Raw genomic sequence first — 13892 nt, forward strand, 5'->3', positions numbered from 1 at the left:
AAAGATTATATTCTCCCACGCGCACCGCCTGATCCGCACGTCGTCGTTTGGAGGCGACGAAGCTGTACAACGCGTCCTCCTCTGGCGATTGAGTCTGGGAGCACGAGCCGGTCTCGTCGCCTCGTGAGACGACGGCCTCGACCGTCTTCTCAGCCCCGGGGTGGTTTCTCTACAACTAAAAAGACCCGAAGGTCATCGTCTCCGGCGGTTGTCGCCCCCCTCCCGTGGTTTCGCCCCCCTCCCGTGGTTTCGCCTCCGCCCCCCGCACCCCTCGGTCGCCCCCCAAGCAAGCAGTTCCACCGTCACCTGCGGCCCGCCTCGCCTCGCTCCCTTCCTTCGTGCGCGGGAGCAGTTGCATCGCGTGCCTCCCCAACCCAAATCGCCGGTCCCCGCCACGATCTGCTACCGCATCAGCGCCCCACCGCAAAACCCGTGCTCCCGCCCCATCACGACTCCACCGCCAACGTCGTGACTCCGCCAGGCCACCGCAAGGTGGTGCTGCTGCCGGTGCCCGCCGCTCCTCCCCGTCCTGCACTGCTGGGCGATCTAGGCGCGGTGGCGCACCCAGCGGCGTAGTCGACGCGGAGGTCGACGTCTCCGAGCGGGCGCATCGAGACGACCGTAGTCGTAGGGCTCGTAGTTGCCTCATCGTCATGTCTATGGTCCCCAGCCCCCAGGTCCAGCATCTACGATCCTTTACATTGTGTGTTCCAATCGATGTTTTTCTTTCTCAATACGCTGCTACTGTTCTGCTATATTTTGGATATGGTTAGACATTGGAATGATTATCATCCACTTGGCTCCTTTCGTCCCCGGTTGATTTTATTCTGCTGCTGTTGCATGGCCTCCACTAGCACATACTGGGGAAGGCATCACTGGTTTGTCAGTGCAAGACTATGTACAGTTTCAGTTCTGTTCTGTTGTGTGCCATCTTGCTTATAGTGATACTTAGTATGTTGTTCCTAGATTCAAGAATGACTTTGTTGTGGGAGCCTTTCAGGAATGACGGTTAGTAAGTTTCCCCTACAACCCTGGTTGTAGTCAGATTCTAACATGTGAGTTTATTTCGGGCTCTTTTCTTAGTTGATTGATCACTAAGATTGATGTGGAAGTAGTTAAAAAATATATTAATTAATATTTTCCTCTTGGCAAACAAGAAGCTAAACAAAAGGAGTTGCTAACTCTGATGCTGTGTTGGTCAGTTGGCTTGAATGGCAATTAGGTCTGGTTCAGAGTTATTATTGTTTTTTGTTGATTTGAATTGGTGGATTGGTACAACTGCCATTACAAACATTGTTTTCTGCATGATCTGAGGTACAAAAATGTGTGCCAAGCCATAGAGTGGAAAATACAATATATGTTTGTTCTGATATGTATAACTCTATGCAAATATGTTGCTTTGACTTTTTTATCCATCTGAAATGTCTCTTTGCCAGTTTGCCATATTATGAAGCTCTCACAATATCCAAATTCATTTGTTATGATTTTTCTCTGTCTAATTTAAATGTGTCTGCCATAATCTGAAGCCCATATTCTGAAGCTCTCGTAGTATCCATATTCTGAAGCTCTCGTAGTCCACACATTTCTGATTAAGACTCCTATTAATTCACATGTGTTGATTTTTTTTATTTTGGCATTTATGTAGGTAACCTTGTATATGTCTCAACGTCTTTAGGAGATGCTCACAAATTATCTGAATCCACCATCCACAATCACATCCATTGGTCGGGTCTAGGTGCATACCATTCATTGAAATTAGAACCAGAAACTCAAGCATGGTCTATCCACGGTGGAACAGAGAGGTGTGGCTCCTATAGTCCTATTACTGAACCTGAACAAATGCAACCTTTTAACCCAACTCCTTTGTGTCGAAATGTTTGATTCATGCCTCAGTTTTCATCCCATTGTCAGCTAATGAATATAGCCATGTGCAGGCATATAGTGAAGGTGAATAACAACTGACTTGCTTGATACTAGAGATTGTAGTATAACACCTTGGCTAAAGGTATGTCCTTTTGGTTGAGTTACTCAGAGCATGAGATCCTAGACCATATTTCCTCTCAGTTCTCTGACGTTAAGTTTGTTCCTAAAATTATGTCATGGAGTAGAATTTATAATGAATAAATATACATGGAGCCTGACCACCTATGGATTGGAATATGATATACTTCAGTGCCTAAATCAGAATCGTTATCTGTCTGAATTCAATCTCCGGTCTGAATTGGTTAAGCACATATGTTATCCTTTGAATCATGTATGACACTTTAGGATATATTTTCTTCGTGTTTCTTTGCAGTTATGTGCTTCTCTGGTGGGACGATGTTATAGTTAGTCTCTACAAAAAGAAGCAACAATGGTAGCAACTACCTAATTGGTAGCTACAAAAGGTATTGCATTTAATAGTTATTAGTCTACCTCAACAATTATTCTTGGCAGAAAATAAAACTTGCATCAGTTGTCTATTCACTTATTACTAGGTACATCTATGCATTACACTCCATTCCAAATTATAATATGTTTTAGCTTTTCTAGATACATATTTTTTTTTCTAAAAAACTCAAAACATTTTATAATTTGGCATGGAGGAGGTTACGTGTAGTAAACAGTTTTTTCTATAGTTATAGAACATGTAGTGCACCATGCTTATAAGATGAATATTGAGTTTCAAATATTTGAGAAAATACCTATCTGCTTTAAAATTGTCTTTTAATCATGCTTCTCAGCTCTATTCTCTTGAGCTTCCATCCAATCACGTCTGCAGCCATGCAGAAAGAAGCTCGAGGGTAAGCAAGGCATCGTGGTGGACCAAGTTGTGCAGCCATCACCATTCTTTGCTCATGAAACCAGGTAGGAGGGAGGAGGAAGGAGGCAATGACATAAGCTTACAATTTAGCTTAAACATCTTACCTGGTGATGTTATTATTTCAATACTGGCTTAGAAGGATACACTTAGCTAAATTGAAGTACTAAGCTTTGTTCGCGAGATGTTTGATCAGACAAAGTGTTTCGGAACTTAAATTCAAACAATGTTGCATATAAGATATTTCTGCTATATGTGTTAGTTGGAAATTAATATATATAGGATTATAACCAACTGGCAAAATTTGCTCTTGAATGGCCTTGGAGAAAATACAATGTTAAAGAGTGCACATGGGTAACGTTGCTTCTCTTCTTATGTTCCTTACATCTTTTGTGTAAATACCATGTTATTCTTAAATACCATATTACTGAGATGCTCCTTTTCAATTACAGATTCTTATACCACTTCAAACGGTTACAGCATGCGGTATTTATAATCTTTTTGTTCTAGACATGTCTAGAAGAGCTCTCTACATAGTAGACCAAACTCCTAAACCTGATCTCTACAAGATTCAACCACTAAAAAAATATACAAACAAAATTCAAAGGGTTTCCACTGTCCTAAATGAAGTCATGAAGGTTTCATGCCTTTGGTGGCGAGATGATTTAATCCTCTTTGACCATAGAGTTGTAGAAGTCAACCAATTTGAGTTAAATGGGTAACTACTTTTACAATAGAAACTATTCGTTTTTATATTCTACTATATATATAATAGTAATAATTTAATGCTTCCTCAGGGACTTATCTGGTTATAATGTTCTACTTGCCATGCATGCTTGGAATGGTAAAAGGATAGAAACATCCATTTACAATAATGTGAGTATTAACCTTTATAAATAATTATTCTTTTTTCACCTCATATATTTGTTTAACTATAGCTATATATGTGTATAAAAATTTGACAGGATAATTATGAAGTGAGGAAGCATATATTGCTACACCTACTCACATATACCGAAAAAAAAATATAGCCAACATACCGAAAGGTGTTCGAGATCACCTTGAACGCTATATTAGTCTCACAAGCAAAAAACAATGAACTGTTTCTTATTTTTTCTCTATCAGTGTGAAGTTAATAATGTCGTACTTGTTTCTTTATTTTAAATATAAGTAGATTGATATGTGTGTTTTAATATTAATTATTATTATATTAATTGTGATGATATGGAAATTTACGTATGATTTGTTGTGCGATGTGTTACTCGTAGCGACTTTACGTATAATTTGTTGTGCGATGTGTTACTCGTAGCAACGCACGGGCACTCAACTAGTCTATAAAAAATATAGCATACAGACGGGTTAAATCACCCCGTTGTACGTGCCCTAAGTACGCTGCTGGGTATGCGTGTTTGCATCGGTCAAGCAGATGCTCACCAGACATTCAATTCCGGGCCCATCTAGGAGCGCTAGCTGGGCCACGGAGACATCTCAAGTGAGAGCAAACCAGTGAGTGGAAATTGAGGCCTTATTTAGTTTCTAAAAAAATTTACAATTTTTTTTCAGATTTTTGGTCATATTAAATTTTACGGTATATATAAAAAACATTAAATATAGATAAAAGTAATAGCTAATTGCACAGTTTGCTTTATATTATACGTAAACCTGACAGTGGGTTGAGATCCAAACCAAACCCACACCAATCCAAAACATATATATGTGAAAGTCAAATCCAAACAAAATTAGACCATGACTTCAATCATCCACACCAAACCAAACCACTTATGTGCTAGACCCATTAAAATATATTTCCAACCCACCATTTCACCGGCACCTCATGCTATTGTTTATATTTAGCCATAAACAAAAGCAAAAAATAAATAGATAGAATAAAAAATCATTGTAAACTCTATTATTTACAGCCAAACCAATTCAGCCCACTTTAATAGGGCCCAAACCAAACTGGCCCAATAGCCTTTTCAGCCCGTTTCAATCCAAACCAATACAGGCCAAAAATAAAACCAAACAAAAAAACCGATTTTAACCCAAACCATCAGGTTTAATTATACGTGGATAGTGTCACCGGGAGTATATATTATTGCGGGTAAGCAACCTTAGTGGCGGGTCGACCCATCCAAGAGAGAGTGTGCCACGTGAGCAGCAAGGAGTCGACTCCTTGAAAAAAAAATATCATGGATCCACATAATATAATAGAAAATTATACAAAGATTCTTTATGTAATCTTTCATGTTTTCTTCTAGCGCACACAGTGGCTTGATCAAGTGAGATTCGGTCACATAGGTGAGATAAATTTATTTTCTATTCAACATGAATCGACTCAAAACCTTGCATCGGTTCTCTTTTCTCTCTTCCGTGAGTCGTTCTCTCCTGTCATTGAGTCGATTTATCTGCATGCCACGTTGATCTGATGAGTCGCTTTTACTATGCATTGGAGAAGCCCTATGTTGCTATCGATCGGAGTATCACGTCTAGATGTATACAGTTGTTCAATAGAAGAATACCAAAAAAATAATTCTTGTTAGTAGAAGTTAAATAAGATATCGATCGCTAAGATTCACCTTTTTTTTGAAACAAAGATTCACCTATATTACTCCTCTTTAGCATGATCACGCCTATTGTGGTTCTTAATATTGACAAAAAAATTATATCCATTAACCATTATAATGTGAAATTCAAATGCATGCCCTTTGGTTATTGGTATTTGCCTAAAATAGGCCCCATTTTGTATTTTGCGCTATAGGGCCCAAAATTCTCAAATACTCAGATACGGGCCTGTTCTTCAGCCAGCAAAGCTTGGATCGACTATAACTGACATCGCATGGTAATATATAAGATAAGACATGCATATTGCTGTTTGGGGCTCGGCGACAACACAACACTGATGGCAACAAGTGTCGTACATACCGTTACAAGGCATCTCGCACACAACATTCAAAGTGGTTTATTCTGTTAATTAATATAGGAAGTACTCCGCAGAATACCACGCAAAAAGTAGCAACAACGAACGACACACATGTAACCGTTCAACGAGCTAATAAGAACGGTTAACGTATGCTCCATGCACAAGGGAAACAAAACAGGTCTCGCGCGAGCTCGAGGCGAGCTTGATCCGCAACACGAAACCGACTGGCGCTAGTGCGGCGGAGTAGTGGATCGTCTTGGCCGGCCGGACGGCTCAGAGCCTCAGACGTCGGACCAGGTGACGGGCACCACGCCGACGTTGGTGTCGAGACCGAGCGCCTTCCACACGGCGGGCGACGTGTCGACAATGTTGCGCCTGCAGCCGTGCGCGGAGTCGCACTCGTCCACCACCTTGGCCTCCACGGTGCGGCCGGTGCGCGCGCTCGTGATGCGGATCAGCTTGTGGCACCGCCGCCCGCCCGCGTACCACCCCGTGGACAGCGCCACCACCATGTCGTGGTCGCTGTGGTAGTGTCCGTCGCATGCCGCGGGACCGCCGCCGCTCTCGCCCTTCTGGAACCCGTTCACAGTCATCACGGCCGGGGTGCCGCGCTTCGACACGGCCGGCGACGAGCAGTCCGGGTGTCCGCCCTTGTGGTGCATGCCTGCGGGGACAGACTCGGAGTTGTCGGCGGCGGCGGCGCCAGAGCCGCACGGCGCGGGGTCTGGCTCGGCATGGTGCCGGGCCGCCGCCACGCCGCACCACACGAGCAGATGGAGTGAGACGAGCACGGCGAGGACCGGAGCAAGCTGCTTTTTTGTGCTCGCCATTGCTTATGTTACTCCAGCTAGCTAGCCTAGCACGGTAGCACAATTCACTTGTCGTGGGTGCCCGCGGGCGCTTTGTGCTGCCTACAGCTGCCAAGCGCTTGCTTATAAATAGATGCGTAAAGCTCGTTCTATAGGGGAAGCAACGGCTCTTGTTAAACGTGTTCCCACCTTGGTTCTTGTTGAGGAACTAAGATACTACTAATAAATTCCATTATGGAGATATGCACGATACTCTTTCGGTACGCTCAATACGGTACCAATGTCTCTTTTGGAGCACAAATTACGTTGTATTAAAATGTAACAACGACGTTTTTGGATTTTATGGTGTCGCTACTAGTAACTCCATGTTTCTTGTACATTTAATGTTACCCCTCTAGAATGTTCGGTAATGTTAGGGTGTAGACGTGTAGTATCATGCTCGGTTGGGAGAAGAAGAACCTAGGTTTTGGTTTGAGTTGAGGGTGGAATACGGATGTCCTTTTGTATGGTTTGAAGACAACTAGAATAATGTCATCGCTAGGTAGGAATATTCCATACAAAGGGCCAGAGAGACAAGTGTACCACCAAAAAATTGAGGTACCAGCATATCCTTTTCTTATAGTGGTAAGTTCCATTTCCTTACCTCCCTCTCATGAGAGTCTCAAATCTAAACTCTGTTAGGTGCACCATCAATACCAACGACATTGGAGATGAGTTCGAATGCCACAAGGTGACAAGGAAGAAATTGAGTGGCGCCATAGCTACCTGCTTCCCCTCCGTCCCTACACAACAGATGACGAGGAAGAAGAGGAGCACCCTTGGCCCTGGCTCAATGGACAACAATGGTGGCCATCCATAGGCGAGCCGACCTCAACCAAAACAATGACCGTCCATGGGTGAGCAGACCTCGGCCCGACTTCACCTAGGGAAGAGGAGATGGAGCAAGGCGGCGAGGGGCAAGGAGACAAAGCTAGCCCAAGCAGTGGCCGCTAGGCAAGGCCGTTGGCTCTTGACAGGCCATCCAAGCAAGTCGCCTAGAGTCGGCGCCACCGACCTGTGTTATGTAACTAACACTTAGGGTCTTCCGTCCCCACAAACAAAACAGGGGCACAAACTAGGATAGGTATGTTTCATCCTCTTTGTCCCAAACCAAACACAACCTACCATAGATGATTTATATGTCTGTAGAGATGAAAACAGATCGAGAAAGAAAAAAAATCATATCCTATCTCTATTTTTTCTATTTCCATTCTACCATTTTCGCCCCTTAGTCATCATAGACGATGTAAGGATGTAATTCGTACCACGCAAAAGACAATGGCTCTGACTTTTGCCCATCAAATCTCACTTTGCATGTCATCACCTTGAGAGGCAAGTCACCGGCGCCGTGGGGGGCACTGGTATTAGTGCCAAAGATTGTCACGTCGATGTCGAGCTCCATCTTCCCCGACCGCCACTCCGACGCCATGCGGTCGCGGAGGTGCATCGGCAGCCCTACCCCGCTGCCCCTAGCCACCACCTCCACGTCCTTGGCCCGTTGCTTCTCCGGGCAGTCCCACGGCTCCGCGCGAGCCCAGCCTAGCGCCACGCCGGCGTACGACACCACCACGTCCGCCCGGTCGACGCACGTCCTGTTCATCCGGAGCGTGACGTCGAACGCCGGCGAGACCACGCGGCCGGGGTTGCCCGGGTCGATGCCGCCGTAGCCGGCGAGGGCAACCGAGAAGGACGGGCGGCTGTTGAGGACTTGCACGTGCCATTGGACGCCAGTCCACAGCACCAGTAGCGCTATCGCGATACACGTCGTTATAAACGCTAGGGACTTGTCGAGGTCCTCGTCGCTCATGCGCGACCAGCGGCTGGGCGCCCTGTATCCCCACACCGGCGGCGCCTCGTCGTCTCGCGGATTGGCAAAGATGGCGTGGTAGTCGAAGGCCGGCACCGCCTCATGATCTACGCCGTCGTCGTTGGCGCCAAGACCCATACTGCATGATCCGATCGAGTAATCAACTAAACGTACGATCGATCGATCGATCGATGACGCGGAGAAGATGATATGCAACGAGAATCAAGAAACAAGCAGCAGCTCAATTATTATATTGTGAAACGTACGTGATCGATCCTGCGCCGAATCGCTTCTACTCCGAGTAGAACACCTTCTCGGTTCTCCGATCCGTATTATGAACTCATGAACATTACATTTACATATGTATATAGCTCTGCAAAACTTGGTGTCGTCGATCGCTTGTTGTCGGCCGGGTTTCTCCCTCGTGTGCACCATCGATCCATAGATCGGCCGTCGACGTGCACCGCAATGGAACATTACCGATCTCTGAACGAATCCATGGGCGCCAACGTCACCGCCGTCGACAACTGGTGGACACGTTTCCTGCGGAGGAATCCTAACCTCCGGCTGGCACTGATCCCGGCTATCGTGGGAGCCTTGCTGCTCTTCATCTGCTGGCAGATCTACACCCCTCCCGAGTTCTCGGTGACCGTGCCAAGATCGCAAGGCCTGGAGCCGCCGAGCAAGCGGCGCGCGGCGGAGGGCGCGCCCACGTTCGACGTCACGCTCCGGGCCAGGAACCGCAACGTGTGGGAGCACTGCTTCAAGCCAGGGGCGGCCGGCGGCAGCGCGGCGGTGGTGGCGTACGCGGGCGTCCCGCTCGCGCGCGCCGACCTCCCGGGGTTCTGCGTGCCGGGGATGAGCGTCGCCAAGGTGCGCTTCGTCGCCGCGGGCGCCGGGCTGGGGATGCCCGAATCGCTGTACGAGAGCCTGGAGGCCCAGCGCGGGAGGCGGGAGCGTGTCCAGCTGACGGTACGCGTGAGGCTGGACGAGGACCGGATGCTGCCGCACCACGTACCGGACGCGTCGCGCTCGCTGCTGGTCTGGTGTCAGGCGATGCTGGAGGGGCACCGGCCGAGCGGGCCGTCACGTTGCACGGCATTGGAAATGTGGTAAAGTTGGTGTATGAGACCGTTCGATCGTGGATGCGCCACAGTGGTCCAGTCTACTCGGATGAATTTGAAGATTTTCAACTGTGAATCGAGTGATCCGGACGCTACCGGCTTTGATTAATAATAAAAAAAATTATGGAAAACATCTGTTTACAAGCGCGAGGAGCGCTCCTCATCGCAGTCTAAGCTGCGTGGGGCTTTTCTTCGTAGCTGATTACTCGCTACTTACATTTTTAATCAAAGAATTTCTCAAAGCTTTACATCCGGCCAAGGACCATTGATGAATGATGAGCCATGTCTTTTATGTCCACCAGCAGAGAATGTGGCGTCTTTCGTTCTTCCCTAAAGATCACTGCATTCCGTTGGTTTCAGATGTTCCATACAGTCAAGATTGCTCTCTTAGTGTTTGGTTAAAGCAGTCTTCAAGCTCAAGTGCCCTTATCAGTGATGCGTTGAATCTATGTACTATGTTTGAGGAAGAACTCAGTTGCATTCCTGCTGTTTTTTTATTTTCATTTTAGCTTCAATCCATTTAGGCCTTGTTTAGTTACCAAAAAGCACCCAAAAATTTTCAAACTTTCCCATCACATCGAAAATTTTCGGACACATACATGAATCATTAAATATAGACGAAAAGAATAACTAATTACATAGTTTGTCTATAATTTGCGAGACGAATCTTTTGAACCTAGTTAGTCCATAATTGGACAATAATTGTCAAATACAAACGAAAATGCTACACTGTGAATATCCAAACTGAACAAGGCCTTAGTGAACTTGTCGATCACGATGAAGAAGGTTGCAGCTCTCAGTGCTGGTTTGAGGGGTCCGAGTAGGATGGCCAGTCGCCACACGCGAGTTCAAACTTCATACTGCTGGTGCAGCAAGCTTGTCATGAACTCCACAGTCCACACACGCAAACGCAAGCTACTCGTTGAACACGGCACGAATCAATATGATTCTGCCGCAGTACGGTTGGAAAGAGACATTTCAATTATCTTGACCTCACACTCATAGCGTCGACTTTGACTTAACCTTTCCACACTCGTACCATTGCCACACTCTTGAACGTTCGCTGCCCGCGATCGACACGAGCCATACGTGGAACAGAGAGCCCCGCGAGCGGCCGTGCCAAATCCATGGCGCGCACGCACCAGCTCAACGTCCTAGCGGCGCTCGACCGCGCCAAGACGCACCGGTGCCACCTCGCAGCAGCCGCGATTGCCGGCACGGGATTCTTCGCCGGAGCCTACAACCTCTACTCCGCGTCACTCGCCTACAGGCTGCTCGGCCGCGTCTACTTCGCCCAATTTTTTAAAATTTGAACTTTTTTTTGAAAAAAATTCTCATTTGAACCCCTAGAAAGCTTAATCTCAGTTTTGGACCCAGGGGGTCGACGCCATGCTTCATGGCGTCGAGGTTACACGTCTCGACGCCGTGGCTTCTGACGTGGCAGAGACCTCGACGCCGTAGATCATGGTGTCGAGCTCGACGCCATAGATCACGGCGTCGAGCTCTCTCCAACCTGGACCAGAACATTGCCGTCATCGTGCAGACCGTGTACTGCTTCAGGGCGGCTGACGACGGCGGCGCCGGCAGAAGCAGCGCCTGCGACGTGCTGAGGGAGTCGCTGGCGAAGGTGCTCGTCCACTACTACCCGCTCGCTGGGCGGCTGGCGATCTCAGACGATGGGAAGCTGGTCGTGGACTGCACGGGCGACGGCGCCGTGTTCGTGGAGGCCGAGGCGGACTGCGCCATGGCGGACATCGGCGACGTCACCGACCCCGACCCCTCCGTCCTCGGCAGGCTCGTGTACAGCGTCCCCGGCGCCAAGAACATACTCGAGATGCCGCTGCTTGCAGCCCAGGTACTATTTGCTGCTCATCTTCTAGATCGATGGACAGAGTTAATAACAGTGGGCGATCGATCGATCCATGGACATGCAAGGTGACCAAGTTCAAGTGTGGCGGCTTCGTGCTGGGGCTGGCCATCAACCACTGCATGTTCGACGGCGTCGGCGCCATGCAGTTCGTCAACTCGTGGGGCGAGACGGCGCGCGGCCTCCCGCTGTCGCTCCCGCCGGCCCTCGACCGCGCCGTCCTCCGTGCGCGCGACCCGCCGCAGGTCGACTTCCCGCACCACGAGTTCACGCAGATCACCGACGACGACGCCGACGACGGGGAGGACGAGGAGGACTCGGAGTCCCCGCTCCTGCACCGCTCGTTCCGGTTCACGCCGGCGTCCATCGCGCGCCTCAAGGCGGCGGTGGGGGCGCTGGAGGAGGGCCGCCGCGCGTGCACCACGTTCGAGGCGCTGGCCGGGTTCGTGTGGAGCGCGCGCACGCGGGCGCTGGGGATGCGCCCGTCGCGCCGGAGCAAGCTGCTGTTCGCGGTGGACGGGCGGCCGAGGTTCTCGCCGCCGCTCCCCGCGGGGTACTTCGGCAACGCCATCGTGCTGACCAGCGCGGCGTGCCCCGCGGGGGAGCTGGCGTCGTCGCTGCCGCGCGCCGTGCGGCTGGTGCGCGGCGCCGCGGCGGCCGTGACGGACGTCTACATGCGGTCCGCGGTGGACTACTTCGAGGCGACGCGCGCGGCCGTCGCTGGCGTCGACACTGCTCATCACGGCATGTAGAACTGGATGAACTCTCTGCTATGTAGTTCAGAGCTCGACGCCGTGATCTATGGTGTCGAGCTCGACGCCGTGATCTACGGCGTCGAGGTCTCTGCCACGTCAGAAGCCACGCTGGCACAGCCAGGGACCTCGACGCCGTGATCCATGGCGTCGAGACGTGTAACCTCGACGCCATGAAGCATGGCGTCGACCTCCTGGGTCCAAAACTGAGATTAAGTTTTTTAGGGGTCCAAAAGAAAATTTTTTTCAAAAAAAAGGCCAAATTTTAAAAAATTGGGTCTACTTCGCTGATCCCGCGAGGCCCGGCGAGGCGGGCACGCTGCCGCCCGATGCCGCGGCTGCGCTGAACGGCGCCGTACTCTGCGGAACGTTTGTGGGCCAGCTCGCCTTTGGCTGGCTCGGGGATAGCATTGGCCGCCGGCGAGCCTATGGCTTCGCGTTGGCGCTCGTGGCCGTCTGTCCCGCCGCGTCCGGACTATCCTTTGGCCGCACGGCGAAGGCCGTCGTGGCGACGCTATGCTTCTTCCGCTTCTGGCTCGGCGTCGGAGCCGGCGGCGGCTACCCCCTGAGCGCGGCCATCGTGGCGGAGTACGCCAACCGACGCAAACGCGGCGCGTTCCTCGCCGCCGTGTACGCCATGCAGGGCATGGGCATCCTCCTAAGCAACGCCGTCGCTCTGGTCGTGTCGGCTGCCATGACAGAGGCCGACTACGTGTGGCGTACCATCCTCATGGTCGGGGCGGTGCCGGCCGCGCTCGCCTTCTATCTGCGCATGAAATTGCCGGAGACTGCTCGGTACACGGCGCTCGTCGCCGGAGACCTGAGGAGTGCAGCGGCCGACATGTCACTGGTGTTATGCGCCACCATCCGAGAGCAGGAACTCGACGCCACAGTTAGCGGCGTCGACGACAAGTGGGGCCTCTTCTCGGCGCAGTTCTTGAGGAGCCATGGACTCAACCTCCTGGCAACCTCGAGCGCTTGGTTCCTCCTCGATGTGACCTACTACAGCCAGAACATCCTCCAGAAGGACCTCCTCGGCAAGCTTGGATGGGTCTCCCATTCGCCGGTGGTGACCATGAGCGCCGTCGAGGAAGTCTCCAAACTCGCCCGCGCGCTGGCACTCATCGCACTCTGCGGCGCCATCCCAGGGTACTGCTTCGCGATCGCCCTCATCGACGTCCTCGGCCGGCGGCAACTGCAGATCGCCGGTTTCTTGGTGATGACGCTGTCCATGCTCACCCTCGCGGCGCTGTACGAACACTGGACATCGCACATCGCCGGCTTCATGGTGCTCTATAACGTGGCCTTCTTCTTCGCCAACGTTGGTCCCAACACCACGACGTTCGTCGCACCCGCTGAGCTCTTCCCGGCACGGCTACGATGCACGTGCCACCGCATCGCCGCGGCGTCGGGGCGGGCTGGTGCGGTTCTTGGGTCGTTCGGTTTTTTCCCCAAGAAGGGCGCTGACGGCGGCCAGTATGCGGCGGGCATTGGCACCCGGAACGAGGTGTTCGTGCTGGCGGGCACCAACTTCCTGGGCATGCTGATGACTCTGTTCATCCCAGAGACGAGGGGCACGTCGCTGGAGGTGCTGTCCAAGGAGGTCATCTACGAAGCCGTCGAGGATGCCGCCTGCAATTAAGCTAGTGATGATTCAGTTTTTTGAAGGAACAGTGATGATTCAGTTAAACATCGGTACTCAACAAAATATGAGGCTCATTTTGGTTGATGTTATCATCAGAAATTTAAACAATGGAATTGGAGGTGTACTAAT

At 50.2% G+C, this 13892-nt stretch overlaps 2 protein-coding genes and 1 long non-coding RNA gene across 6 annotated transcripts; 2 read left to right on the forward strand and 1 right to left on the reverse strand.

Annotated features, from left to right (window-relative positions):
• LOC110433507 lies at positions 207–3979 on the forward strand. Of its 4 annotated transcripts, XR_002450955.1 has the most exons (8): positions 207–1055; positions 1646–1802; positions 1935–2005; positions 2297–2387; positions 2724–3154; positions 3253–3518; positions 3598–3676; positions 3766–3979. It is a non-coding gene; the product is annotated as an uncharacterized LOC110433507 (long non-coding RNA). The 4 variants fall into 4 exon arrangements; XR_002450953.1 differs by having other exon boundaries at positions 2724–3518; XR_002450956.1 differs by having other exon boundaries at positions 2762–3518.
• On the reverse strand, positions 6002–6550 carry LOC8060128 (putative ripening-related protein 6). Its single transcript, XM_002458214.1, has one exon. It carries the CDS (start codon positions 6548–6550, stop codon positions 6002–6004), a length of 549 nt encoding a protein of 182 aa, XP_002458259.1.
• Positions 10577–13892, forward strand: LOC110434043 (probable inorganic phosphate transporter 1-3). The gene is made up of 2 exons (XM_021457641.1): positions 10577–10780; positions 12394–13892. Exons 1-2 carry the CDS (start codon positions 10627–10629, stop codon positions 13758–13760), a joined length of 1521 nt encoding a protein of 506 aa, XP_021313316.1. The 5' UTR covers positions 10577–10626; the 3' UTR covers positions 13761–13892.

The sequence above is a fragment of the Sorghum bicolor genome, chromosome 3, assembly GCF_000003195.3.
Source record: "Sorghum bicolor cultivar BTx623 chromosome 3, Sorghum_bicolor_NCBIv3, whole genome shotgun sequence".
NCBI classification, from domain to species: domain Eukaryota; kingdom Viridiplantae; phylum Streptophyta; class Magnoliopsida; order Poales; family Poaceae; genus Sorghum; species Sorghum bicolor.

What these genes read in the sequence shown, in the direction of transcription:
- LOC110434043 (XM_021457641.1), top strand. Translation starts at nt 10,627, where the DNA reads ATGGCGCGCACGCACCAGCTCAACGTCCTAGCGGCGCTCGACCGCGCC. An exon ending in CGCCTACAGGCTGCTCGGCC is followed by an intron (nt 10,781 to 12,393) that starts GCGTCTACTTCG and finishes TTTTAAAAAATT; the next exon opens with GGGTCTACTTCGCTGATCCC.
- LOC8060128 (XM_002458214.1), bottom strand. Translation starts at nt 6,550, where the DNA reads ATGGCGAGCACAAAAAAGCAGCTTGCTCCGGTCCTCGCCGTGCTCGTC.